We start from the raw sequence: 25,641 nt of genomic DNA on the forward strand, positions 1-25,641 counted from the left end.
CATGGTTTATGAATAAAAATATTCAAAGCACCTTCTGATAGTAGAATCAACAAGGTCTCAGGTCAATAATGTTTCCACACAGACAGGCTAGAATGGACGATAGACCATCTGAATATGAACATGTCTGTGGATCACTGTCCAACTGGCCTTTTGTTTTGTTTGCTTTTTTTTAAGGAGCAGAAATCTTCCACCTGGGTGGGTCCCAGGGATGGGGAGATTCTGGGGAGAGGCCAGGCCACACAGCCTGAGAAACGGTGAAAGGCAAATTGTTTATCCTTGACTGTTGTTCTCCACCTCTGACCCCAACCCTGAACCAGACCCTGACCCCAGTGGGTGGCCTGATTCCCACGCCCAGGTGGCTGCTGCCGGGTTACCCGCTGAGAACCTGCTTGCCCTCTAGCGCATCCTTGGGCGTGGACTCACACAGGAGTTGTGTTAATCGACATGGAAAGTGCAGTTCGCAATGGACAGTCTCAGCTGCAGCCCTATTGTAGGGAGCAGGGGATGAAGGCCTGGGGGAGGGGTCTGCTGGTCCAGAGACTGTGGTTTGCTGAGTTTAATGATAAATGAATCCTGGATAAAAGCCTTTCTAGAACAGGGAGAGGCAGGTGACCTTGGTTCCGGTGGGACTGAAATTGAGGGGGGCTGTGCATCCCCCGGAGGCTCAGCCCTAGATCCCCGGGGCCTGGCTGAGCTCTCCTGGCGCTGTGGGCTCACGCACGCCCTCTTGGTCCCTGTTCACTTTCAAGGAGCTTTTCCAGACACAGAAGATGGCCTGGGTGGTGCCCAGAGTCCTGGGGTGCCAGGAAATTTGGGTTTCTAGCTCCAGCCCTGCTGCTGCTCTCTGAGTAAAACCCAGAAAGCACTCAGTCCTGCTGGGCCTTGGTTTCCTCATCTGTGAAGTGCAGGGTAGATGGCACCAGCAGGAGACGTCTGGGTGACCTCGCGCGACCCTCACCACGGGGGAGCAGCAGCACTAAGTGGCTCTGCAGCCCAGGAAAGGGGCCAGAGGAGCTGGGGGTTCTGGGTGGCCAGGAGGTCCAGCCCTTCACCCAACACTTGGAAGAGCCAGGAGCCCCAGGGAGCCCCCGGCTGATGACATGTCGGGGAGGGGCTGGTTCCTGACTCTGTCTTGGGAAGACCGGGGCGATGGTGGTTTTTCTCTCGATCAGTATGAAATGGCAGGTGGCCTCCAGCACGAACAGGCCATGCAGGTAGATATGAAGAATCTCATCTCAAACATGGGGGGCTTAAGAATCACTTGGCAACCTTATGAAAAAGCTTCCCAGGCCCACTCTGATTGGGGATCCTTGAGGGGCCAGGAAGTGAGCGCTTGTCCAAGTTCTCCTGGGTGAGTCCAAAGCAGGACATCCAAGGACAGTGGGTGGGGAAAGGGATGTGACCATCAGAGGACGGGGAAGCAGCAGCCCAAAAGCCACCAGGCTAGGGCGGAGCCCAGGCCCCCGGCAGATGGGTTAGGGGACAGCAGGCATGGGGCAGGGAAATACACCCACCAGCCCTTCCTATGTCTTGCCTGTGGCCTGCCCTGCTCCTTGGATCTCGGGAAGGATTTTGGAGAAGTGAAGACTAGAGCTTTGCTCACACTGCCAGAATGGTTATCCATGCCTGGCCAACCTCTCACTCACTCCAGGTGCTGAAGCAGCCCCAGTCGCACAGCTGATTTGGCTCAGGGTACAGCAACTTCTTCTAGGAAGGCTGCCTTCTCCCCTAGAGTGGGTGGTTTGAGGGATGGTAGGGACAGAGAACACCTACATGCTGCTTACTGTGATCCTCTTCTTCTGCCTGACTATGGGAACCCATTTCATTCTTGTAGCACTCCTATGAGGAAGGTGCTAATATTATCCCTTGGGAAACTGAAGCACAGAGAGGTCAAGTAACTTCCTGAAGGTCACACAGCCAGTATGTGGCAGAGACCGCTTTGAACTCAGCAGCTTGAGCCTCAAACCCTTCTATCCTGCCTCACTAGGAGGATTTGCAAAGAGAAAAAATGTCCCTTGAACTCTGGGGGAGTTTCCTTTTGTCATGGTTTCAGGGTGAGGGGGCCGTGGAAGCATTGCTTGATGCCAGGGTGGATCTGTGTGTGCCCCTGGTCTTCTAAAGCCTGCACGCCTCCCCGCTCGGCTTTACAGATAAACCCTGTGGTCCTGGGCGGTGGCCTCGCCAGCCAGCATCTTGCTGAGCGTGCACTCACTGTGTCCTTGCACGGCTCTGTCCTGGCTGCTGGTGTCCTGGCTGGGTTCCTGTATGGGTTCCTGGCTGGGGCCCTGGGGATAGCAGCCCACTGGTCCTATTGCAGTGCAAAGCCCCAGCTGGGTACGGCTCTCTGCCTTTGCCTGGGCAAGGCCCCAGCATCCAGCTTCCACAGGCATGTGTTCTGTGATGGTTGGCCTGAGACTCCTGCCTCCACTCCCTAGTCACACAGCGATGGCAGACATTACTAATCAACCCTGAGGAGGGCCTCAGAACTCATCTCAAACAGTCACTATCAACTGGCATGGACTTGGGAAGGGGCTGGTGGAGAGAGAGGGTTGGGTCAGAATCTGCTGCCTGAGCTGCTCAGAGCCTGTAAGAATCTCCCAGGTGTCGCTCCAGGAAGCTGACTGAAGTCATGTTCTCAAAACATTTAGCAAGAAGCCTCTTCCCTGGGACCAGCTGGAAAGATTGGTTTAGGTTTTAAGTTTTTTATGAGGACCTTTCTAAATAATTTGGTGCTTTGTTGGCTGATTGAGACATCTTGGGTGATGAGTTCCCAGAATCAGGCTTTCTCAGGAGAGAAATCAAAAGAGCAGAGAGAAAGGTGCTTTCCCCCCCAGGGTTGGGCAGTAGGAAACATGGGGGCTCTGGAATCAGGAGACCCAGCCCTGATTCTGCGCTTTCTGATTCTTCTCCAGCAGTCAGACAAGGACAACAAATGGGTTTCACATTCCATGTTAATCCTGGTTAATCATGGTGGCTTAGAGTGCTGTGTTGAGAAGGATTCTGAGGCCCAATGTGAGCTCAATGGGAAACGGAGCTGTGACTGATCAGCAGTGTCTCCCATGGGCACAGGAGTAGAGGATGAGGGATGAGTGATTGCCACCCCTGCAGAGGATCCCCACAAGCCTCTGTTTGCTGCCCTGTAAAATGGGGGCACATGGCAAGTGGTGAGGTCTTAATAAGATACTATATACAAGTGCTCAAAGGATGCTGGTTCCCTTCATCTTCTCCATCTTGGCTCCCTCAAATCCTGGCTCACTTTCAAAGACCCATTCAAGCCCCCCTGTTCTTGGAAGACTTCCCTAAAATTGCTAAGCCACAACAGTTGCCCTGCCCTCCCACCTGCCTGGCTAGCTGGCCTGGCTGGGCAGCTTGGGAGTCACGGATGCCTCAGTTCATCACCTGGTCCTGACATTGAAGTCAGCTGTGGGACATCTGGCTAGCTGCGTCACCTCTCTGAGCCTCAGTTTCTCCTTCTATAGATGAGGATCATAACAGTACAGCCCTAACCGTGTTGGAAAATTCGATAAGATTGTGCACATATTGCTCTTGGGACAGTGCCTGGCTCATAGTAAGTACCCAGTAAATGTTAGCAATGAGGTTTATTGGGACATGTCTTTAAAGGCTTAAGCATTTCTCTGGTTTTCATTCTGGTTGGGAAGGATGACAGCGAGCAAGATTCATGCCTTGCCCCTCTCCAAAGTATCATCAGTCCTGATCACTTGGTAATTAAAAAAAAAAAAAGTCAGAAGTGTGGGTAGGAAGGGAGACGTCCAATCTCAGAAATGTGCCTTCCCAGGGCGGGCCAGATGCCAGCCAGACACAGAGGCCTTTATGCCGTGTGGTTTTATGAGCCAGCATTAATCATGGCCTGATGGTACCTTCCTCTGATTAGTCTAGGGCCTAAGAGTTTGGGGTTTTCACCAGCCAGTGCCTAACGCCCACGGCCAGCTCTTTGATGAGCCGCTTTAGTTTCCACGGACATCCTGGAGACCCACTGACGGCTGACCCAGACCCGTGTTCGGAACCACCTGGTACTGCTGCTGTTCCACGCCACCCTCCGAGGCCCCGGCCCCGGCCCTGCCCACCCTCAGGAAGGCCAATGAAATGTTCTGTTTCCTTACATGTAAAATCACCCCTCCCTCACAGGGTGGCTGAGCTCGTGAATGCAGAAGTGTTCTTGTAAAATATGCTTCTCAGAAAGCAAAACCTGAAGAGAAAATCTGTTTCTCTTCACTTGATCTAGAAGGGGTATGTTCCCCTCTGAAGCTGCAGCTTAGCACCAGGCTGGCTCGAACCCTCCACGGTGAAGGATGGCCACCAACTGAGGGACGATTTGTGGGCTCCCTGCCTGTGATGAGAACGTAGCTCATGCCACTCGTGATTTCCATGGGGGGCTGACCACATGGGAACTCTGCTCCCCCGAGGACTGCTTGGATCCCACCCTTGGGTGTCCACTGCTGGACCTCCAAAATTTCCCAACATTTATTCTCAGTTCCTGTGCCCCTGGTTGTGGACCAGTCACAAGGGTTTTGGGGAGCCATGCCAGTTCACAGACCACACCTAAGTGTCACTGGCTGGGAGGTGACATGGCACAAACACCCATTAAGCTGGCTGCACACTCTGCGCGGCGCGAGGTGCTGGGCCAGGTGACGCCCAGGACAGACACGGAGCGTGCTCCCCTGGGCCTTGCTCCTCTCTGAGAGAGGGTGTTGAAGCAGACACGTGCAAGAGACAATTACAGCTTGAAAGCAAAGCTTCTAGAAAAACAATGGAGAATTGAGAGAAAAAAATGTAGTAGGGGAATGGGTGGCATCTACCACAGGTTGGGCGGTTAGGGCAGGCCTGGGCCTGACTGACAGAAGGTCCCAGCCATGCAAAGTGCAGAGTAAGGATGTTTCAAGTAGAGGGAACAGCGTGTACAAAGTCCCTGAGGAGGGCAAGAGCCTAGAGTGGTCCTGGGCGGGAAGGCGGAAGGTTAGGGCCCTGACAGGTGCAGAGTGAGGGGGCGCAGCACGAATTGTGGGAGGAGCCTGCAGGGATGGGGCCTCACAGGACTCCCTTTTTCTCCCAGAAGAGGTTGAATTCAATGCCAGGCTTGCATCTCTAAAACTGGAGGGCCTTTTAATTTTGTTAACTTGTAGAAATCATCTAGGCCCTCGCTACTCCAGCTGTGGTCCAGGGCCAGCCACATCCACATCACCTGGGAGCTTGTCAGGCTTGCAGACTCTCAGGACCAGCCCCAAGTATCCTGGATGTGTTTCTGCAAGCTCTCCAAGTGATGCATATGCTTGTGGAAATTTGAGGGGCATGGATCTGGTGCGCTGGGTCTTGAAGGTGGCTGCATGTGCTATTACCCGCGGGTTCCCTTTAGTACTCGTGTCTGGTCATTCTGATCCTGCAGTCTGGGCTTCTGATTGAATGGTCTGGGGCAAGGCTTTGCAGGGGAACTTTTCATGCGTCCTTTTCAGTGGGCAGCCAGGGGGTGACCTTGTGGAGATCACTTGCGCTCTGTGGGCTGTCCTTCTCTGGATGCCTCTTCCCTTGGGTTGTGTAAAGCCAGTTTGCTTGTCCCTCCTAAACCCAAGAGTTAGGGTGAAGAGAAGACTGTTCCTGTGCTCTCTCCTAGGCTTGCAAAGGGCACTCTGAGTGAAAATGAACAACTTAGAGATGAAGACAAGTGCCCTGGGAGTTCAGAAGGATAAACTGTCGTCTTTTCAGAAGTGGGGAGCCCAAAGGGAACTAACTGCAAACAACCCTGTGCTAGAGCTGGAAGGGCCCTTAAAACTCACATGAACACCTCTACCCGTTTCATGGATGTGGAAAACTGAGACCCAGACAGTTTTCACTTCAAGATCACACAGTGAGGCAGGAGCAGGTTCGAAAACATAGCTAGTCCTACCATTTTTGCCCTCTTCTTACCTTGTCTTTGACATTCAGGAACCCATGGCATGGCTGCTATTTACAAAGATAGGAAAACAACCCCTTTTTTGGAGGAAGGGCTCTTACCAGTTTCTGGGTGACTCCTGGGGGGGCCCACTCATAGGTGATGGTGTCAAAGGTGGGATCTTTCCCGGTGGCAATGGGATTAGTCATGATCATCCGGTTCCTCTTGTAAATCCGAATGCCGTCCCCGCCTTTAACCCGGGCCGTGAGGGTGGAATACTTAGAGTCCATCAGCAAGCGGCCAATTTTCCGATCATCTTCCAGGTCAGAGCTCACGAAGTGGTCCTCTTGGCTGCATTTGCACGATTTGCATATTTTCCTGGGTGGGGGGATGGTGGGGTAAAGACAAGTGAGATCAACATCCAGAAAAGAGAGGCAGAGTCTCCCGCCGGCAGCATCTACGCTTTGGAAAGCAAGCTGAGTTTGACTTTAGTAACTCGGAAAGGTTAGCTGCAGACAGATGATAACCTGAGACCAAAAGGCTTTTGGCATTGGAAACTCAAGTCTACCTGTGGGGAACGTGGGTATGACTTTGGCTGATAAAAAGAGCTGGTTCATCATTAGAGATGGTCTACAGACAGAGTCTTCGCTGTGGGCAGAACAGGCCCACCACTTGCTTCTGTAAATAAAGTTTCATTGGAACACAGCCATGCCCGTTCATTTACACATTGTCAGTGGATGAGTTTGGGTGGCAACCGCAAAGTAATTGTGACCCAGACCATGTGACCCACAGAGCCTAAAATATCTACTGTCTGGCCCTTTACAAAGGAAGTCTGCTCATCCCTCTTCTAAATGATTATTTATTTATTATTTTGTTGGGGGAGGTAAGTAGGCTCATTTATTTTTTAATGAGGTACTGGGGATTGAGCCCAGGGCCTTGTGCATGCTGAGCATGCGCTCTACGACCGAGCTATACCCTCCCCCTCTAAACAGTGATTGAAGCTGTCTCCCAGGAGTCCTGAGCCTCCAAGCTTCAGCAGCTTGTAAACTCTTGAGCACTCGTCCTGAAGTTAGAATACAGCTGGAAATTTTCTTCAAGAAGCTGGGGGACAGGACCTAGGGGGCAGGAAATGAGCTTAGAAAACCCCTCGGGCTGGAGAGATGGATGTCTGCTGGCAAGATTTGTTGCGAGGCTAGGAGAAGGAAAATCATCAAGGGGCAGGTTTCCATTCATTTGAGAGCCTGCTGCTTCTCTCTGACAATGAAAAACAAAAGCGTATGGCTGCTCTGTGTCTTGCCGTTAAGGTTTAGACACCCAGAGAGTTCCCCTCCCTTCCTGGCCGTGTCCCCTCAGGCATGCTGTGTCTCAGACGCTCCAGCGCAGGGGATTTAGAGCTGGTCAGGTCAAGTGAGCAACCTCAAGACCTACCGCGCGTCGGGGCAGGTTTAAGTGTGAGCAGTGTCAGGGCAGTCGCATGCCTGCTGGCAGGAAGCCCCCTTTTCTCTTCTAAACTCAGGAGATTGATGCATTTAATCATTTAGCACAAATATTGCTTGTGGGGCGACCAGAGGCATGCCTTGGTGGTCCCAATCAGTGGTTCCCAACCAACGTCAGAACTCTCCCCCAGGGGGCATTTGGCAATGTCTGGAGACACTTTTGATTATCCCAGCAGGGCGCTACTGGCTTCTAGAGGGAAGAGGCCAGGGATGCTGCTAAACATCCTACAATATGCAGGACAGCTCCCTCCACAGACAAAAATTACCCAGCCCCAAATGTCAGTAGTGCTGAGGCTGGGAAACCCTAGTCTAATATGAAGAGAAGGGTCACAACCTTCAAGAAGGCTGCAGTTGGGGTGGGAGAGGGAGAGAAAAGTCAGGTGGAAACTATAACATAAGAAAATCAGGTTGGACCACGTGAAAGTTGCATATGCCCTGGGGTGGTTCCGCTGCCTGGACCAATTCCCCAAGGATGATAGTGTGCAGCGCGTAGGAAAGGGCTCAGCGGTGATGCGTTTGGAAAATGGGGTGACAGAAGTTGAAACACATTTTTTCAGGGCAAGGCTGCTTCTTGTTTTTAATGCACTGACATGGCGTTTGCCGTTAAGGGGGAGAGAAGGCGGCGTTTCTGGCATTCTTGGCAGAGAAGCTTGGGGTCCAAGCTCATATTCAGTGGCGTTTGAGAAATGTTCAAATGGACAATCTCAATGATAAGGCCAGAGAAGTTATCTCTAAAGATGATATGAGCCTAAAGATGGCACAAGGCAAATGCAAGATGGTTTTCTTTTTGTTCTCGTAAGAAGGGGTTGCTTGCTTTGTGGAACTGGGGCATTTTATTCATGACTGATCCTATCCTCCTTCAGCTCCCTTTTATGAGCCAGGCATGGAGGCAGGTGCTTCCCTAAGAAGACAGCTGAGGGCACCACTGGCTTCTGGGGGGTGGGCAGCAGCAGAGCAGGAAGTGAAAGGGGGAGGAAGAGGAAGGAGTGAAGGAAAGCCCAGTGCCCCATTGGGTCCTCTGATGTCCCAAACCTTCCATTCTTGGGACTCGGGGAGGAAGGTGCCCTTGGCTTTTTTGGTTCATGTAGACACTCAGTATGGTATTAGAGCTGCTGGGAATGCCTCACACTTTGAAATGGAAAATGATGACAAATAGAAGATGTTCTCTCCTTTATCCAGGCTCTCTCCTTTATTCCAGGACTTCATAGATGAGGAAGTCACCCCTCTGGCCCCACCCCACTCTTTCCAGGCACCCAGATTGCAGAGGACACAGATGCCTCTAGAAAGATCCTTGGTGGATCTTTTCTGTAGAAATGGCTACTGTCAGAGGCAACCTGAAATTATGGAAAAGGCACAGCCTTGGAATCTAATCCCAGCCTGAACACTAGCCCACCACAGGCCCCTGTCAAGTTTCTTATCGTAAAATGAAACGGGTGGTTCCATCCGGGGTTGGCAAACGACAGCCCATGGGCAGAATCCAGCCCATCTCCTATTTCTGTATGGCCTGTGAACTAGGAAGAGTTTTTATACTTTTAAATGGTTGAAAAAAATTCAAAAGAAGGTTACAATTTTGAGACACATGAAAATGATGAGAAATTTGAGTTTCAGTGCCCCTCAGTAAAGATTTATTGGAACACAGTCACATTCATTCATTTACGTATTGCCTGGGGATGCTTCGTGCTGTAAGGGCCCAGCTGAATAGCTGTGAGAGAGGCCATGTGACTTGCAAAGCCTAAAACAATTACTTTCTGGCCCTTTATGGAAAGTTTACTGGCCCCTGGTCTGGTTGGTGAGTTTCCAAGCTTTGCTTCATACCCAAATCTGGGGAGCTGTGTTAACTTGGAGGTCCACCCCGACAGCCCCCGGCCCCAGCTGGTTAGTTTCACTGGTCCAGAGTGGGATCCGGGCATGGATGCTAGTGACCCTGTTCCAGAGGAGATTCTGATGCACACCAGAGTGCGGGAGGCACCGTCCGTCCCTTTCAGGAACTTAAGCAGCTCAGGTTGACTTTCTGTCCCTGGAACAGCCCAGGAAGCCCAGCTATTGTATTACTGCGGAGTGACCTACGAAATCCCCAGCCCTGGGAAGAAGAGGTGGAGCTAACACCACCGTTCCCAGGGCAGCTGCTGAGGCTGGTGGGGAGATAGGACCTCGTGCAAGGGGCGCCACAATGAGGAGATTGAGAGAATCTGTCAAGAGCAACCCCTGAAGAATGTAAAATTTTTGTTAATTTGCAGAGCCAGTGGCCTCCTTTCCATTTTTCATATTAGGTCCCCTTCTTCCCTCAGATCAGATTTCTTTCCTCTACTCACTGAAGTTGGTGGACATTTAAAAAAATAAAGCTATTAGAATAATGATGATGATGATGATTTAAAAAAAAATCTCTGCAAGCAAGGAAGAGCCCTTGTGTTGGGCTCCTTCTGAAAAGCCTGGAGTTCTGGGGGCCTGCGTCCCTCTGCCTTGAATGGCAGTTCAGCAGTCCGTGAGGTTGGTCCAGGCAGGCAGAGAGTCCGGCCTGGCCATTTGGAAACTGGGATGCTGAAGGCTGCAGGGAAACATTTTCATGACACATTTGTTCGAAAAGTCTGCTCTTGTCTTCACTCTGTACCCTCCTCTTTAAGTAATTCTACTCTTCTGTGCTACCAATATGAAGACCATTCTAAATCTACCAGCCACGTGAATCGTTAATGTGATTACAGACAATTTGCCTGAAACTATAAAATTGTAAAGCCAGGAAGTGACCCGAGGTCCCAGCGGTTCCTACGTTCCTATTTTTCAAGATGGGAGAATCTGAGGCCGAGAGAAAGGAAGCGTCTTATTCGAGCAGAGTCAACCTGTGAATGCTGTTCTGTGCTTACCAGTTAGGAAACTTTCCCATGAAGCCAGACTGGCTGCCGCTTTGATCGTTTAAACATCTTTCAAACTATTGAGAGTGTGAGAACTGGAGCGTAAAAATGGTTCGACATGGTTTCCCCGCTACGATTCTGAGCCCTCACTGCTGGGATGTGGCTTAAGTTTAGGTCCCGGTGAAGGCTGCTCCTAGGTGACAATGGCTATGCGGGCCCTACAAGCTGCTGTCTGTATTTCTCAAGGACAGGGTCACTGGGCGTTCAGATAATTTGCAGGATGATGAGGAAATGTCAGGACTAGGACAACGCAGAGAGGCTTCCCCTCCCCACCAGGAGGAGCAGTGTCCAGAATTGCCCTCCTGCCATAAACCACTAAGAAAACAGACAAAATGTATTAAACAACCATTTTCAGACACTATACAACAGGCAGTGCGGGACTGTGATCCCCGAGAGAAGAGACACGGTATTGAACCCACCCGGTGTGTGCGTCTAGGGCACATTATCCCCCAGCCCCAGGGCCTGTAAGAGGAGGCGTCCCCGCTTGGCTTTCAAAAGCTGGCGCGAAGCCAGCACAGTTCTGTGACGCCCTGATGGCAGATTCAGGGCCACTGGGCTGAAGTGATAGGGAAGCTGACTCTTCTCAAGGCCAGGAAGCGCGCAACTGGCCAAAAGAGATGCGTGGGGAGTTCTTCATCCTGGGAGTGTTTTAGCCGTGGGAGGAATTTGTGCAAGGGACGGGCGTAGGGATTGGATGACCTTGAAGGTCCCTTGAATCCAGAAGACCCTGTGAGCTCCTCCAAGGTGGGGACTGGCAGGGAATAGAGTCACGGAACAGTCTTGGGCGTGGTCCACAGTGCTGTGGAGTGGTTTAGGGCACGGGATGGGGCTTCACGCAGACCTGAGTTCAAATTCTGCCACCTAGTAGCTGTTCCCCCATTTCCCACCCTCAGTTTCCTGCTCTGTAAAATGGAGATACTCATACCTCCTACCTAGGGTTATTTCAGTATTTAAATATGAAAGCTTTTTTTTTTTAAATGCTTTAGCTCAGCTCAATAAATAGTTTTGTAATTGCCGTTTCATCGTGGAAGGCAACTTCTCTGAGATAAATATCGCCCCAGTTTTGTCCCCATGCTGAGCGCCCAAGGCAATGCTGTGGCAGTGGAGACAGAAGCTCCTTTCTAGCTCTAGTGCCATACAGAGCCTCTCTCTCCCAGGGCTGCAGGGACGTCACACAGGCTGTGCCCTGCACACCTCCAGGTGGTGCCATCCGCAAGATGCTGATGTGAATGGTGCCCGGGGTGGTGCAGTGTGGCAGCCCTACCTCTTGTTTCCATAGTCCTCAAGGGAAAAAGAAAAAAAAAGCTCTGCAAATCCAGGATCTTACAGTCCTCCCACGTGGATGTGACTACCAGGTCCTGGATTTTCAGTACTGTGGGCACAGTGAATTTTATTTCTGTCCCCGAGGCACTCTTAGATCAGAACCCTGGTGGGGTGAGGGCACAGTAGGACGAGATCAAGCCCAGGACAGGCAGGTCTACCCAGAGTGGACCAGGTACCAGGTAGCAACGGCCCGCCCCTTCCCAGAGCCCCCTTGCTGGGCTGAGCCTGGCAGCCTCCACCTGGAAGTGGCTCATAAAGCACTAACTCTTTTGTCGTGGCTCCCCACAGGCTTCTCTGTCATTTCTGAATTAAGCCAAGCAAGAGTGCATTCACTCCAGAGCCAGTCCACTGACAACGCATGCATCCTAAGCAGTCCCAGAGAGAACGACCAGGGTTCCCAGAAAGGACAGCCAAGAAATGAAGGCAGGCAGAGCCTCTCCTGACAAACTCCGTTACCTCCACGAATGTGGCTCGAAGCCCGAACATGTCCCCTTGCATCGCAGACAAGGCACACCTCTTGCTGACTGCTGCTGGCCCAGGGACATCTGGAAAAGGAGACAGAAAAGAGGGTGTTTTTCTTCCAAACGTCTTGGACCGGGGATGCTTGACCTCTCAAGACTTGGCATGCCAGCAAAGCGATTGTGTGGGGTTCAAAGGGCTCAGGATGAATAAGCCATCGCTTTACTGTTTACGAGGAACAGAGGAGACCAGCCGGGAAAGTGGTCATGGGGTAGGCAAGGGGGGAAGGGTGGGGCCCTTCCCAGTGAAAATGCAAAGGGGCCTCATTGCTCCTTCCCCTACCCTCGCCCACTCCCCTGATTCACTTGTCACCGGAATGGAATCTTCCAGCGCGGGTTGCCTCTCCCGCATTTATTTGTGATTTATTGATAGGGTCTGATTGAACCAAAGCTACAGGCACCAACAAATGTTCCTGCTGCCAAATGCTGAGAGCTCAAAGCATAACTTAAATATTTTGCTAAAGCATGGACGATCAGGAACATCTGAAGTCTGGTCGTCCTTTGGAAGGAGGACAACGCACGAGATAGGTTTTATTATTTGTTACTGGCCAGAGGAACCCAAAGTGCGTTGGCTGCTGCTGGATGATGTGTTTCAACCCAAATGGCTCTCGAATGGGGTCTTCACACCAGCAGTATTGCCAGAAGTGTGTTGGAAACACAAACCCTCGGGCCCCACCTGTGAGGGTCTCAGCCCTCCTGAATCAGAATCTGCACTTCAACAAAATTACCAGGAGAGTCATACGACATGAGAATGGGAGAAGCAGTGGGTTATTATATGGATGTGAGCTGAGAAATTTCCCTGACTCTCCACTACGGGTGAGGGGATAACCTGGGACTGGTACACCATGTGCTATGATTTGATCAGAAGCAAAGCTCCATCAGTGAGTAAGGTAAAGGGATAGGCTTCTCATTCAACAAACTGTTGATTCATTTAACCATTAATTTAGCACCTGCTGTGTGCCAGGTGCAGGATCCATAGTAAGACTCTGGTGTCCTAGAGGAATGCACAGTCTAGTGAGAGATGGAGAAACACACACTTATCTCCTCTCTGGGAGGGGTTAAGTTTGAGGAAAGATCAGCTGCCCACTGTGCAGTAGAAATACGTGGACTTTGGAGCCAGGGAGACCTGGATTCCAAACCCAGCTTCATGACTTAGCAGCCACCTGGCCTTGGACAAACTGAGCCTCAGTGTCCTTACCTGTCAAATGGGTACATTTGGTACAAATGGTACAAATGTACATCACGTGCCCAACCACGTTAGGCGCTAAAAATGGTAGCCGCTATTATTTTGCACACGGACTTTGGGAGCACAGAGCTAAAGGTGTTAATCAACCCAGATGGGAAGTCTGGGGAGGCTTCTCAGAGGAGGTGACTTGGGATTGGGGCTGCTCAGGGCGAGCCGGCAGAAAAGGAGAAGCAGAGTGCTAGCAGCAGGAGGAGTGTGTGCAGGGGCAGAAAGTACAGAAGGGCTGGGTGGGTAGGGTGTCACCATCTGAGCACACCCTTTGGGGCTCTGTTTTTTAGTGGGGAAAGAAGTGGTGAGGCTGTCCTCATTGCTAGTGTTAAAATCCAAAGAAGGACATGGAAAGAAAGAGTTACTCGTCACAGTAGCAATAATTCTGCACCCCCAGTCATCCTGCGATAGTACCCAGCTCCATACCTCCCGCTTGGTGACCGTTGTTGACACCACGTCCTCCCACCCTGCGCTGTTCTGTCTGTATGATGTGTATTATCTCCCCAGCTTTGGGACTAAGAGCCATGGTGCACGTATTTGGAGGGAATCACGTTCATATTGGTGCCTATTCGGTGTTAGATTCATGTTCAAATTGAAAAACAACACGATGCTCACAATGATCTCCTTGTCTGAGCTGGGAACCTTCCTTCACAGGCGGAACTGCACTCCCTCAGGCTGTTGGCGTAGAAAACCTCACCTCTTGTCCGGACACCTTGGATTCTACTAGTTGAAAGACAGTGATCCTTTCGTACTTAATATGTAAGTGATGTAAAGTTTTGGGGGAGGATACAGTTTATGAAGTGGGCTTCATCGTTGGGTTGTTTTAGGCAGACCCAGGGTCGGCAAAGCCTGAGACCCAAGAGCTACGCGGGAGCATTTCCTAAGTGGCCGATCACGCTGCCTGCCCGAGCATGGTTGTTGTTCTAACGAGTGGTTGATTTAACAGCCATCCTATAAGGGGATTAGCCCTGGTGCTTGGCTGGGAGAGTTGGGTGCTGGCTCAGGGTTTGATTTAGAAACAGTGTTGGAAGGCAGTCCAGCACAGCCGAGCTCCAGCCTCTGGGGCAGGGGGCTGGTCCTGCGGTGCCACCTCGGACATTTGTTAGCTGTGCAGCTAATGGCGACTCAGTGCCTTGCCCAGCTCGGATCGGGGTGGCCCAAATCCTGCTCCATGGAATCCTCATTCTGTGGGATGTTACAAAGTGGCTCATGGCTAAAGGGTGGGTATAGCTCAGTGGTAGAGTGCGTGCTTAGCATGCACGAGGTCCTGGGTTCAATCCCCAGTACTGCCATTAAAAAAAACAAACGAACAATAAATGAACAAATAAATCTAGTTAGCTTCCCCACCCTGCTCCCCCCAAAAAAGCCAACAGAGTGGTTCATGCTGGAGGCAGGAAGGATGACATGATCAAGTGGAATGGTGGACAGTGGATGCTGGGTGGTCAGCCCATTCGAAGTGCTCGCCTACCAGGGAGGCGAGAAGAGAGGTGGAGAGCAGGCAGCTGTTGCAAGTCAAGAGGTCCAAGCTCTGGGGTCAGAGGGTCTGGGTCTGAGTCCCACTGTGGTCCCTTTCTGCCCCTGGACTTGGGCAAGTGACTGGACTTGCAGAGTTTGTTTCTTCACCTGGGTCGTGGGGACAATAAAGCCCCCCTGCCCGTGGTGTCACCGTGAGGGTTAAATGGGCAGCCACATAGAAAGGGCTTAGCATGCATTTATTATGCACTGAGCGTTTGCTGTTGTCAGTATACCCTGTGTAAACACACTCTGAATCAGATGTTCTCAATTTTTTCCCCCCAGCTTCAGACTTCTAGGGAACTTCAGAGGAACTATTTTTCTGATGCATACCCCATCCACTTTCTTACTCCCTACTTTGTCTTATGATTATAATTGTGGCCTCTCTGACTAAGTACAGGAAGCAGGGTTGGCCTTAGTCTCCATCCTGCTCGTGGGACAGTTTCCATGGCAACATAAGTCCGTGGGGGAGAAAAAGAAATGGCCTTGCAAGGAAGAAACAGATTTGGGCCGTCAGGCCACACTCGCCGCCAGTTTCCTGGCGGACTGTTTAACACAATAAATAGCCATTTGTCCACAGCCTGCTGTTCATCCAGGAGCCAGACAGACCCCACTCTCCCCGACACAGAATGTGATGAGCCTGTTTATTGCAGAGGGGAAAGCTTCAACTAGAATGGGAGTTTCAAATGAGATGTTCTGGTTTATAAACAGTAGGTTTCTCTGATGTGGACTCTGTCTCGGATGAAGGATGGTGCACAGTAGCTGAGAACAGAACAGTTTAAAAGGAGCCACCACTTGAAAAAAAAAAATGGGTTCTTGGAATGCAGCATCTATTCTGTCCTTTTTCCTGAGGAGAGGATAAAATGTGTGGACACTTTGCTTTGGCTCAGGATAGGAGGATGTGGTTCATCTGATGTTGAGGAACTGAAGCGTGTCGCGGACTTAAAAGGACTTAGAGGAGACCAGGAGCCCCCTGGGCTGGAAGGGGAAGGGGGCAGTGGGGTCTCCTCCCTCCCTGGAGCATTTATCTTCAGGTGAACCCCCAGGGAGGTCTTACAGGAGAAAAATGGCCCCGAGGGTAACGTGGGGTGGAGAGGAAGAGGAAGTGAGGAGGGCGGGTGTTCAGCTTCCCTCTCCTTGGGTAACTCAGTTTCCTCCCCTGAAAATGGGGTTTCCCTGCCCCTTTTGCCCCAAGAGGGCTGTTGTAAGCATCATGTAAGATTAAAAGGTTGTTTGTACAATGTAATAAGTATTTACCATTGTTAAAAAAAATCCCGAACCTGGATGTAAGGCAGAAGTGCGGGCAGCACATCCTTCCATGTCATGTGGTGGCAATGTGACACCCCCCCGACCCCCATCCCTGCAAGGATTATGTACAGACATTTACTTTGTTCTCATCTGACTCAGTGAAGTTACTTGTTAACTTGTAGGTTTTTGTCTAGTAGAGATACAAATACAAATAATTTTTGTCCTTTTGAAAAAGATAACCCCAGAGGTTATAGTTTCTTGTCCTATAGGACATTTACTAGTTATATACCTAACCTATCAGTCTTGTCCTAACATCAAACTGCCTATAAACACCTAGCTCCTTGACTACTTTATAAACTGGTCTAAATATCTTATGGGTTCCTTCATTACATAATGACTTGACAAAACCCTTTGCTAAGTTTCATTTTATAGTGGCACAAGCGTCATGATTTTCCCTTGTTTGAAAACTATAATTTAACACCATCCTGTGCCCTCCTGACCATCTATGGGTTTGCTTTCTGAGCTGGGGTGTTTGGAAATGACACTAAATTCGATTCCAAGCCAACTATCCTGCCTTGTCTTTTCTAGCTAAGCTCGACAGGCATACGTGTGTTGTTTATAAAAGATGACTGGTCAGCATGCTCTGTTACTTACAAACAATCCCCTCCCCAGGGGTCCCAGGAGAGAGAGTGCAGTGAGGATGGAGATGGGGTGGGGGCATTATGAGAAGGTCCAGAAGAGAGCTCAGACCTTGTACAGAAAAGGATCCCGAAACTACGCTATTACCATCACCCACCCGCAAAATAAAACCAGCTCGACAGCCTTCAAAGTGATTTCACTTACAAAAGGATTCTCTTCCTGCACATATGACAGCCCTGTGAGGTACAGTCATTATTCCCAGTCAATAGGTGATATACGACTGGGAGTCTGAGACAGGAGAAACAACCTGGTCATTCAGAATAGTCTCAACTGGAGCTCCCCTGGTTGGCATGGGGGGGGGGGTGACTCCTGAGTCTACCCTTAGCTGCACTGTAACTTTAAGCAGACATGTTTTCTTTTTCCTAGTGATTATGATCGTAGGTGACGTGTACTGAGTACACCTTATGTGCTGGGCTCATGCCAAGCATTTTCATAATATTTAATTTAAGCTTCGGGATGAACCCACGAGAGAGGTACTTTTAAGTAGCTCCGTTTTCTGATGAGGAAACAGGCCCAGAGAGGTTAAGCCTCTTCTTGAAGATCCAACAGCCAATAAGTGGTGGAGCCGGGAGGTAAAACCAGGCAGGTCTGACTTCTTTGCTCTGCTCTCATCTCATTTTCTATGGCACTTTCCACAGAGGGTACAGCGCTTTACAGTTTACAAAGTGTGTTTCCATCCCTTATCTCACTGGGTCTTCACCACAATGCTAGGATGTAGATGTTTTGCATTTGGCTCATGAGAAAAACATGCTCACAGGACTGACAGGATATGCTGCTTGGAACACCATTCACACTCATGTCTTGGGAATCCAGACCCGATGACTTCCAACCCCACTGGGCGTCTCCAGACCCCAGACAGCCTCCCACGAGTCTAGCCTTGACCCAAGGTCTCGGGCCAGTTGGGTCCAAAGGGGTGGACAGCGTTTCTGTAGGGGTGGGAGGTCCTGGAAGGGCTAGGGGAGGGGGCAGTAGGACAAGGTCATGGTCACTTTGGTCCCAGGATTTCTACCAGCCAACCCTTTCTGCTAAATAAACTGTAGATGTTCCAGGCAACGGACAGGCTTCAGCTGGAGGAGGGGCCAGAGGAGAAAGTGAGTCAGAACCACAGCACTGCCTGTGGGAGAAGAGCACCAGGCGCTGGCTTCACCTAGTTTATCTGCCCTGCCCGGACGCCTGGAATGACTACGGGTCACGAATGCTTAGTTCTAGGCCAGGACTAGGCTGGGGCTCACGCTCCCACTCAAGTTGTGGAGATGGTTGGACCGACAGTGGCACGGGGGCCAACGTGTTGAAGACCGTTTCCTAGAAACTGTTGTCACTTAACAAAAATAAGAACAAAATCCATAATAACCAAGAAGCAAGTCGTTTCTGGGTTTATTCCCAACTCTTAAAAGTTTGTCTGTCTTAAGGATGTTAGCACCCCTCTCATTTCGAAGTTATGCGGAACCACTTTTAGAGGGAGAAATGTTCTTGAGTGTTAGATGTCTCAGGGCTCCCACGATGTGGCCCACCTCCCCTGCCCCAGTTTATCTATTTCTTTTTCCACATCATCTACTGTTTCTACCCAGACTCTCTTTCCAGTCCCCTGGGCCTCTTGCCATTCTCCTTAATATACACTCAGGGCTTGTGCTCACGTGCACCTAAACCTCAGAGAGCTTCAGTCCTACCCTCTCTTTAGAGGCCAGCTTAAGGCCATCTTTTCCATATGAAAAGCATTAACAGCAGCTGTAACAAGTATTGGGCTTTGTGGTTTTCTAATCACTGCACTAAGCCTGAGCTCATGCAAATCTTAGCACATCTCTGGGAGGTCGGTATCTTGAGATGGTCCTCGAGTTGTGATCCCCAAGCAGCACCTGGGAACTTGTTGGCATGGCACATCTTCAGTCCTCACCCCGGACCTCTGAAATCAGGCAGTGTGCATAGGGTCCAGCCATCCCTGTTCAAGGCCTCCAGGTGACGCCTAAGAACCACTGACCTTTGCTGGTAACTCCAGGTTGCACGTGAGTTAACGGAAGGGTAACTGACTGCCTTGGTTTGCCTGAGAATGACTCAGGGCCTGAATGGGACACTTTTAGGCCTAAAACCAGGAAAGCTCCAGGCAAACCAGGATGAGTTGATCTCCCTAATTAAAAGGGATTCAAAGAGGTTGGATTAAAGTGCCAGAGCTTGGATTTGAACCCAGGTCTCTCTGAACCCCAGATTTATATTTTAGTTTAATCAACACACTGCAGGCAGTGTCAGGAAGGCTTCTCTAGATATTTTGGGGCCTTTCCACTGATTTCTGTAATTGCTCACATAAACAGAGAATTACAAATGCAATCAGTGCCGGGAAGGAGGAGTGGGACACTAACTTGCACTTGAGGAGGAGGATTTGGCCGTGTGCGTGTGTGTGTGTGTGTGTGTGTGTGTGTGTGTAGACAGCGCTTCTCAGATGAGCCAGACACTCTGATTAGCATAAAGATCACCCAGGACTCTAGCTAACATGCACATTCTAGTCTAGCAAGTCTGAGTGAGCCTGATACTCCCTAGTTCTACCAACCTCCTCGGGAAACCAATGCTGCTGGTCCGGGGACCACACTTTGAGAAGCCAGGAGCTACATCAGTGGTCCCCAAACCTGTCTGCACATTAGAAGCACCTGGGGATCTTTTCACACTTCCAAAGCCTAGGCTGAACCCCAGACCAATTTAGCCACAGTCTCTGGGGAAGGGCCACAGGCTGCAGTCATTCTGGAAGTCCTCCAGGGGATTCTAATGTGCAGACAAGTTTGAGAGCAACAGGGCTGTCCGGGCCCTCAGCTGTTCCAACTTGGACTTGCAGGCTTCAGCTCATTGGCTTAACACCTGCCCCTCCCCTACTCCAACTTTGCCACTGTCCCCTATAAGGCAAGCTTCTACCACCCGCCTGATTTTGTTATTGACTTTTCATTCTGTTTCCATCTACCCTGGCTCAGGCCAGCCTCATAGGCTTCCGTGCCAAACGCAGTAACTTTCTTAACAGCCAGACCGAAGGGAAACCACACCCTTCCTCTTCCTTTAAATTTCACTGGCTGCCTCCCCTCGGGGCTCTCATGGATCTTGAGACCCTCTGCCAGGCTTGAGATCAGCAGGGTGGTCCTCCTGCCACCCCCAACTCCAGAGCCGAAGCGAGGACTGAGGGGTCAGGCCAGATAGAGGAACTCAACTTGGCTATGGCTTCCAGTCTTGGCCAAGAGAACCTTGTTTCCCCAAATAGGAGAGGAAGGAGTGATACCTGTGGCCCAGGCCCTGGAGGGTTCTATCTTTTATCCCATCTGCAGTAAGATGACTGGCTTTAGAACATGGTAGCCACAGGCCAGAGAGCACAGAACTGAATGCTGGCAGTCTTTCTCCTTTTCCAAATTTCCACCTCTACACCATCCGACCTACACTCTCTAGGATGACATGTAAGTTGGGCACGTTGGATAAAGGGAGTCCTAAAACCACAGCCGGTCACACAGGCAGGAGCCAAGTCCTCCTCTATGTTAGAGGTCATCTCGGAGCAGAAACGGTCCTCGGGGGCTATGGATGCCTGTGTTTGTGCATGTGTGTGTCCAAACCTACCGACTCTCCCCTATGTTTGTTTCTTGGGGATTTCTCTCCCTCTGTCTGGACCAGCAGGGATGTGAAGCAATCTCTTCAGTTTAGACCCTCTTTTCCTAAATTGTGTCATGAGGAGACAAGTGCACAGACTAAACAAATTGAGATCAGCCCCACTGATCTAGTGCTGAGAAGTCTATGGACATAAAACTTTTCCTTTTTCTCTTCTGTTTTTAAAGACCAATCCTATTTAAAGCAACAGGATAGGAAAGCGTTTGGTGGGTGACAAGCTGGTTACAGAAGTGCCCATGTCGCTAGTATTTTTGGGTATAGATGCTGTAATTTTTCCTATGACATGGTTTGTGTGTGTTTACACTTAAAATTTTTTTAATGCAGATACTGGGGATTGAACCCAGGACCTCATGCATGCTAAGCATGTGCTCTACCAGTGAGCTATTGCCCACCCCACTGTGTGTGTGCTTAAATTTATCCCGTGGACTAGCTGTGGTTGGGGGATGGTCTGATGGATTCAGCTCATGCTATTAGGAGTGTCTGATGTCCCATAGGAAGTTTTTAACAAACACCCAATAAGAGTACTTTTCACGCTCTCTAAGAAATAGTGCTGAGTTTTAGTTTGGGTTTGTTTTTGTCCATCAAATTAGTTTGGCCTGGTTCAGCTCTAGGAGAATTTGGGTTTGGGGCAACATATACCATATTCTTCTTTACTGTTCTCTTTCTCTCAGCACATCATGTGTAACAGATAAAATTAAGTCAAAATCAGGGCAGCCAGGAAGGAGCATTGAATTCACAGATGTTCTAGAGCACGTGAAAGGTTAGCAGGACGTGTGCTGGTCCCCACACCCTGCATGGGGTGGAAGGGCCCGTTGCTCCTGTGTCTCCCACACCAGCTGTCCCTGGAGCGGGTCATAATCATCTGTTCAAGTTCCTTGAGGAACATGCCCCAGGGAAGTCCTGGAAACCACCATCCAGTTCCTCCCCTCCCTTCCTTAGGGAGGCCCTTGATTTTCCTAGATTAGATCCTTCTCCACTCCCCCAGTAAATTCCTAACCACCGTGTATAACTCTTCACGGAACATTTTTATAGTTGTAACCACTTGTTTGGTTCAGTCTTCCCCTCTAAGGGAGGAAATTATTGGAGATCCCCCAAGGTTCACATCGTGTGTGAACAAAAAGGGTTAATCTGGCTATGAAAACCAAGTCACAAAGCAAATCCATATGTGGACAGGGAAATATACAATGAAAGCCTTTTCTGTTTAAGCCCCTGCTTTTACCTCCCCCCCACCGCCCCACCTCTGCCCTTGTCAGACAAGCATCACTGATTCGAGGCTGCTTCCAAAAAAGGAGGAACCCAGACTGGCTGGTTCTAAAACCACATCCCACCCCCACAGCTGACCCCATCTTGGAAATTTCCCCGTGATTAAAAACGAATTATTGCCCTCAGAGTTGCCTCTGGTATCTGGCCTGGTCGGCTGAGTCTGTTAGTAATGTCTACATCGTACCACGTCATCACTTGGCAGAATGGAGCGAAAATCGAGTGCTCAGTGAGCCACGATAGGGGATTATCTACCCCTTTTTTCTTTTCCTTCTTTCTGTCTGCCTTTTTGATAATTTCACTCTTTGGTGTTTTTAGCACTTTTTTTTTTTTTTTTTTTGCCAGAGAACAGGTTCTTGTCTTGCACGGGAAAGAATGCAAGAACGAGGCATCATAAAGCCAAAGCAAGTTTATTTAGAGAGATACACACTCCATAGACAGAGTGCGGGGACAGCTCAGAAGGCAAGAGAGAGAGCGACCACGAGGTGCAGGGTTGCTAGTTTTCATGGGCTCAGTAATTTCATATGCTAACTAGTAGGAGGAATATTCCAAATACCTTGGGGAAGGGGCGGGGATTCCCAGGAATTGGGCCCCACCCACTTCTGGACTTTAATGGTCAGCCTAGGAACTGTCGTGGCGCCTGTGGGCGTGCCACGAGGCTCAAGGTCTACTGGAAGTCCAGTCTTCCGCCATCTTGTTTCTAACCAGTGTGTCCTGTCCTCAACTGCTGTCATCCCTTCAGTGGTTGTGCCCTGCCCCCTTCCCTCCTTCCTCACTTTCATCAAAAAATAGGCCAAGAGGCGACCAGATGCAAACCAGTACATTTCTCAAGGGTTTGCAACTCCTGGAAAGGCCTGACATGAGGGACATTGGGACAGAAGAGCTATACCAATTCCATGAACTAATTCACATAGTTTGTAACAGGCTGGGCTCCGCTTCTGGTTGGCACTGCTAGAGCCCTTGCGAGGGGGCAGCCTCAAAATATCCGCAGAATCTCTCTTTTGCCTTGCCCAGGTGATGGGGCTGGGGTCACTTTAAAGAAGAGGAGTACAGACAAGGCAAAACGTTCCCAGTCCTAAATGGGGCGATTGATGGCTGGGGGACTGGATTTGTGTGATGGCCACAGAAAATTGGGGAAGTTGTCAGGCCCTGCCCTGACTCCTTTGTTTAACATTCCATCCACAGGGCGAAAATGACAGTGACCCAGGCAGGAAGCAAAGTGGCCTCTTGGGCTGCCAGCTTCTCTCTCATACTGAGGTTTACATGTGGTTGTATCCAAAGCAGGTCCACCCATCTTATGGAGAAGGGATCCTGCTGGGCTGAAGTGATAGGATTTTTAGGACTGAACTCTTATTTCCCTTTGACACCAGCTCCCTGGGAACTAGCTGCAGACACAGCCCGGGAATAGTGAATCGTGCATTGCACCAGCGCAGACAGATCAAACCAGCCGAGGGGGCAAAACCATTCCCTTTTCTAGAAAAGCCAGCCTATTATCTGAGAGGCTAGCTGGCGGCTTAATTAAAAATGGGAAAGGAGGGGTTCTCCTGCCTCCCCTTTACCTGCAGACTTTTTAGGGACCTTTTGAGACACTCAGGTTCCCAGAGTGTGGGCAGTTTTTCATCATCAACAGTGAAAGGGATCCCCCCCAGGGCAGGAGCTGACCTGGCATTTCTTGCCAAACTAAAGTGTTTTCAGAGGCTCCAACATAATCTTTTTTTCTTGAAGTTGTCTTTTTTCTTTCTTCGGTAGCCCTGCCAGGGTTGGAGGGAGATGTAAGTAAAGTCGTCTCACCAGGAGCCAGAAGTTATCCATTCCTCTTGGGAATCTTATCTAGAGGTTTACCAAGTAGCTCAGGGGAGTAGAGATAAAAGAAAATAAAGCCACTGCAGGGAGTCTTTGCTGCCGCCCAATCCCCAGCCCCCCAGTTTCCTAAATGAGAACAAGTCTGGTGTCCCCTGGTTACACTTGGAAATGAAAATCTCATTGGCTGCATGGTTCTTAGGTTTTGACCCTTAAAACACTCCTTCTCAAGCATAAAATTGTAAGTTGAGGCCAGCAATATTTACTTATTATACCTCCCCGGTTTTACTAAGACTCTCCTGATTTTAGCAGCCTGATGTCTTAAGCACAACTTCCTTTAAGGTTATCATTTGGGCGGTGTGTGGAGGGGTGTGCATGCATCTGAATTCTGAACTGGCAGCGTTACTGAGCTTCCCAAGGGTAACACACTTCGACTGGACTTAATTTTGGACTGGGATGGGGGCAGGGTAGGACTCAGCAAACCAAATTGGAGAACTTTTGATCTTGCCTATCTGAATCTGAATATCCTGAGAGGAAATGTGCGGTCTAAGTGTACAGCACTGTTATTCAAAGTCTGAAGGCTTTGCTTATGCAAATAGTTCTTGCTGGGAAGCTCACGCTAAATAGGGGACAATGGAGGTATTGAGACCCATGCATCCTTCAGCCAACGCTGGTGCCTTGATGGTGAAAAGCACTTGTGTTTTAAGGGTGGAGTCTCTCACATGACATTTTCTTGGTTTAAAACAAGTCTCCTTCTTACAAACGACTTCCCTCTCCTCTCTTTATTGCTGTCATATGTTTTTAAAACTAACTACCCTTTCACATGTTTCATCCTTTCCTGGATTTTCCCCTCCATAATGCACTAGTTGTACATACACTACATAGTGGAATCCAGTGTTGAAGAAAACCTGACACAAGAAAACCAGAGTCTTAGAAAAGAAAACACCTTAAGGGAGGACTGAGGCCAAGTTTTTCATTTTTCTGAAACAGAAATTAGCAGATGGTCATTCACTTTGCAAGCAAATTCCTTTCAAGGTCTCACCTCTGAAGCTCATGGAACCCAATTAAAATGTAAAATCAGAGATACAACAGCCAAGTTTCTTTCCAGAAAATTACCTCTGGAGTAAATTTAGAATTATTCACTTAATCATATGCCCTAGAAGAGATGACAAATTCTTGTATATTGCTAAGCTGGCCCCATTTGCAGTCCCCTCTGCCTGGACCATCTTTCTGGTCTCTCCCTCCCGTCACCTAACAAACTCCTATTCATCCTTCAGGTACCCCAATCATGGGGTCTTAGAAAAGCCTGTATCATGCACCCATCGTGATTGACTTATTATTTATTGGGTTATTAATAATGGGAATTATTTAATTATGGATGTAACTCTCTAATGTCATTCTTTCCTGCTGGATTGTACGTTCTATGGGCGTGGGTCCCTGTGTGTCTAGTTCATTGCTCTATCACCAGTGCCTGAACCAGTCCCTTGCACAGAGTATCTCCTCAATAAACACTCGTTTTAATAGCTTCCTTTGTAACATTTTCAGTTTTCCCTTCAAGCAATGCTTCTTGGTGCATTAAAAGCTAACACATCATAGATGCCCTGATGCCTAACAGAATGAGTAGGAAGGAGAAAGAATTAACCTGGTTTCCAGAATGCATGCCTCCCCTGGTCACCCAGCCTACCTAGATAGCCCTTCTCTGCTCCTCTCCCTTGTTCCCCTCCCCCTCCAAGGGTCTAGCACTGGTTCTGGTCTCTTATTGGTTCTCAGCATGCTTCTCTCTTCTGCATGAATCTGCTCAAATAACTTCAACTATTCTCTCCAGCTCTGAGCATCATCTCTAGGGGTGTGTTCAGCTCCTGGAAGCTCTTCATGGATTGACTGATGGAATTGCCCACTTACCTTCTTTGCCACCCAGACCCACTGGTTCTCCCATGTTTATCGAATCCCTGCCCATCCAGTCACCTGGACCTGCAGTCTGAATCCTAGTCAACTGCTGGGAGAAATGGTGTTCTTACTGGGCTGAAGTTGGCTTTTCCTCTTTGAGGAGCCCATTTCTAGTCGGTGTCATCCTTTCTGCGGTGTACCCCAGAAGGTAGGCGATGGTCCCCAGACAGGAGAACCAGTTTCTGAG

The 25,641-nt window shown here is 49.7% G+C and overlaps 1 protein-coding gene across 1 annotated transcript in view; it reads right to left on the minus strand.

The window, feature by feature from the left end:
- The window catches only part of LMCD1 (LIM and cysteine rich domains 1), a 55,391-nt gene that overhangs the window by 14,454 nt on the left and 15,296 nt on the right, over positions 1-25,641 (minus strand). Inside the window, exons 2-3 of the mRNA XM_010984980.3 lie at positions 12,066-12,154; positions 6,007-6,262 (exon numbers count right to left, since the gene is read on the minus strand). Coding sequence (XP_010983282.1) covers positions 6,007-6,262; positions 12,066-12,154 — 345 coding nt within the window. The remainder of the gene's footprint in view (positions 1-6,006; positions 6,263-12,065; positions 12,155-25,641) is intronic.

Source organism: Camelus dromedarius, chromosome 17, assembly GCF_036321535.1.
Source record: "Camelus dromedarius isolate mCamDro1 chromosome 17, mCamDro1.pat, whole genome shotgun sequence".
NCBI lineage: Eukaryota > Metazoa > Chordata > Mammalia > Artiodactyla > Camelidae > Camelus > Camelus dromedarius.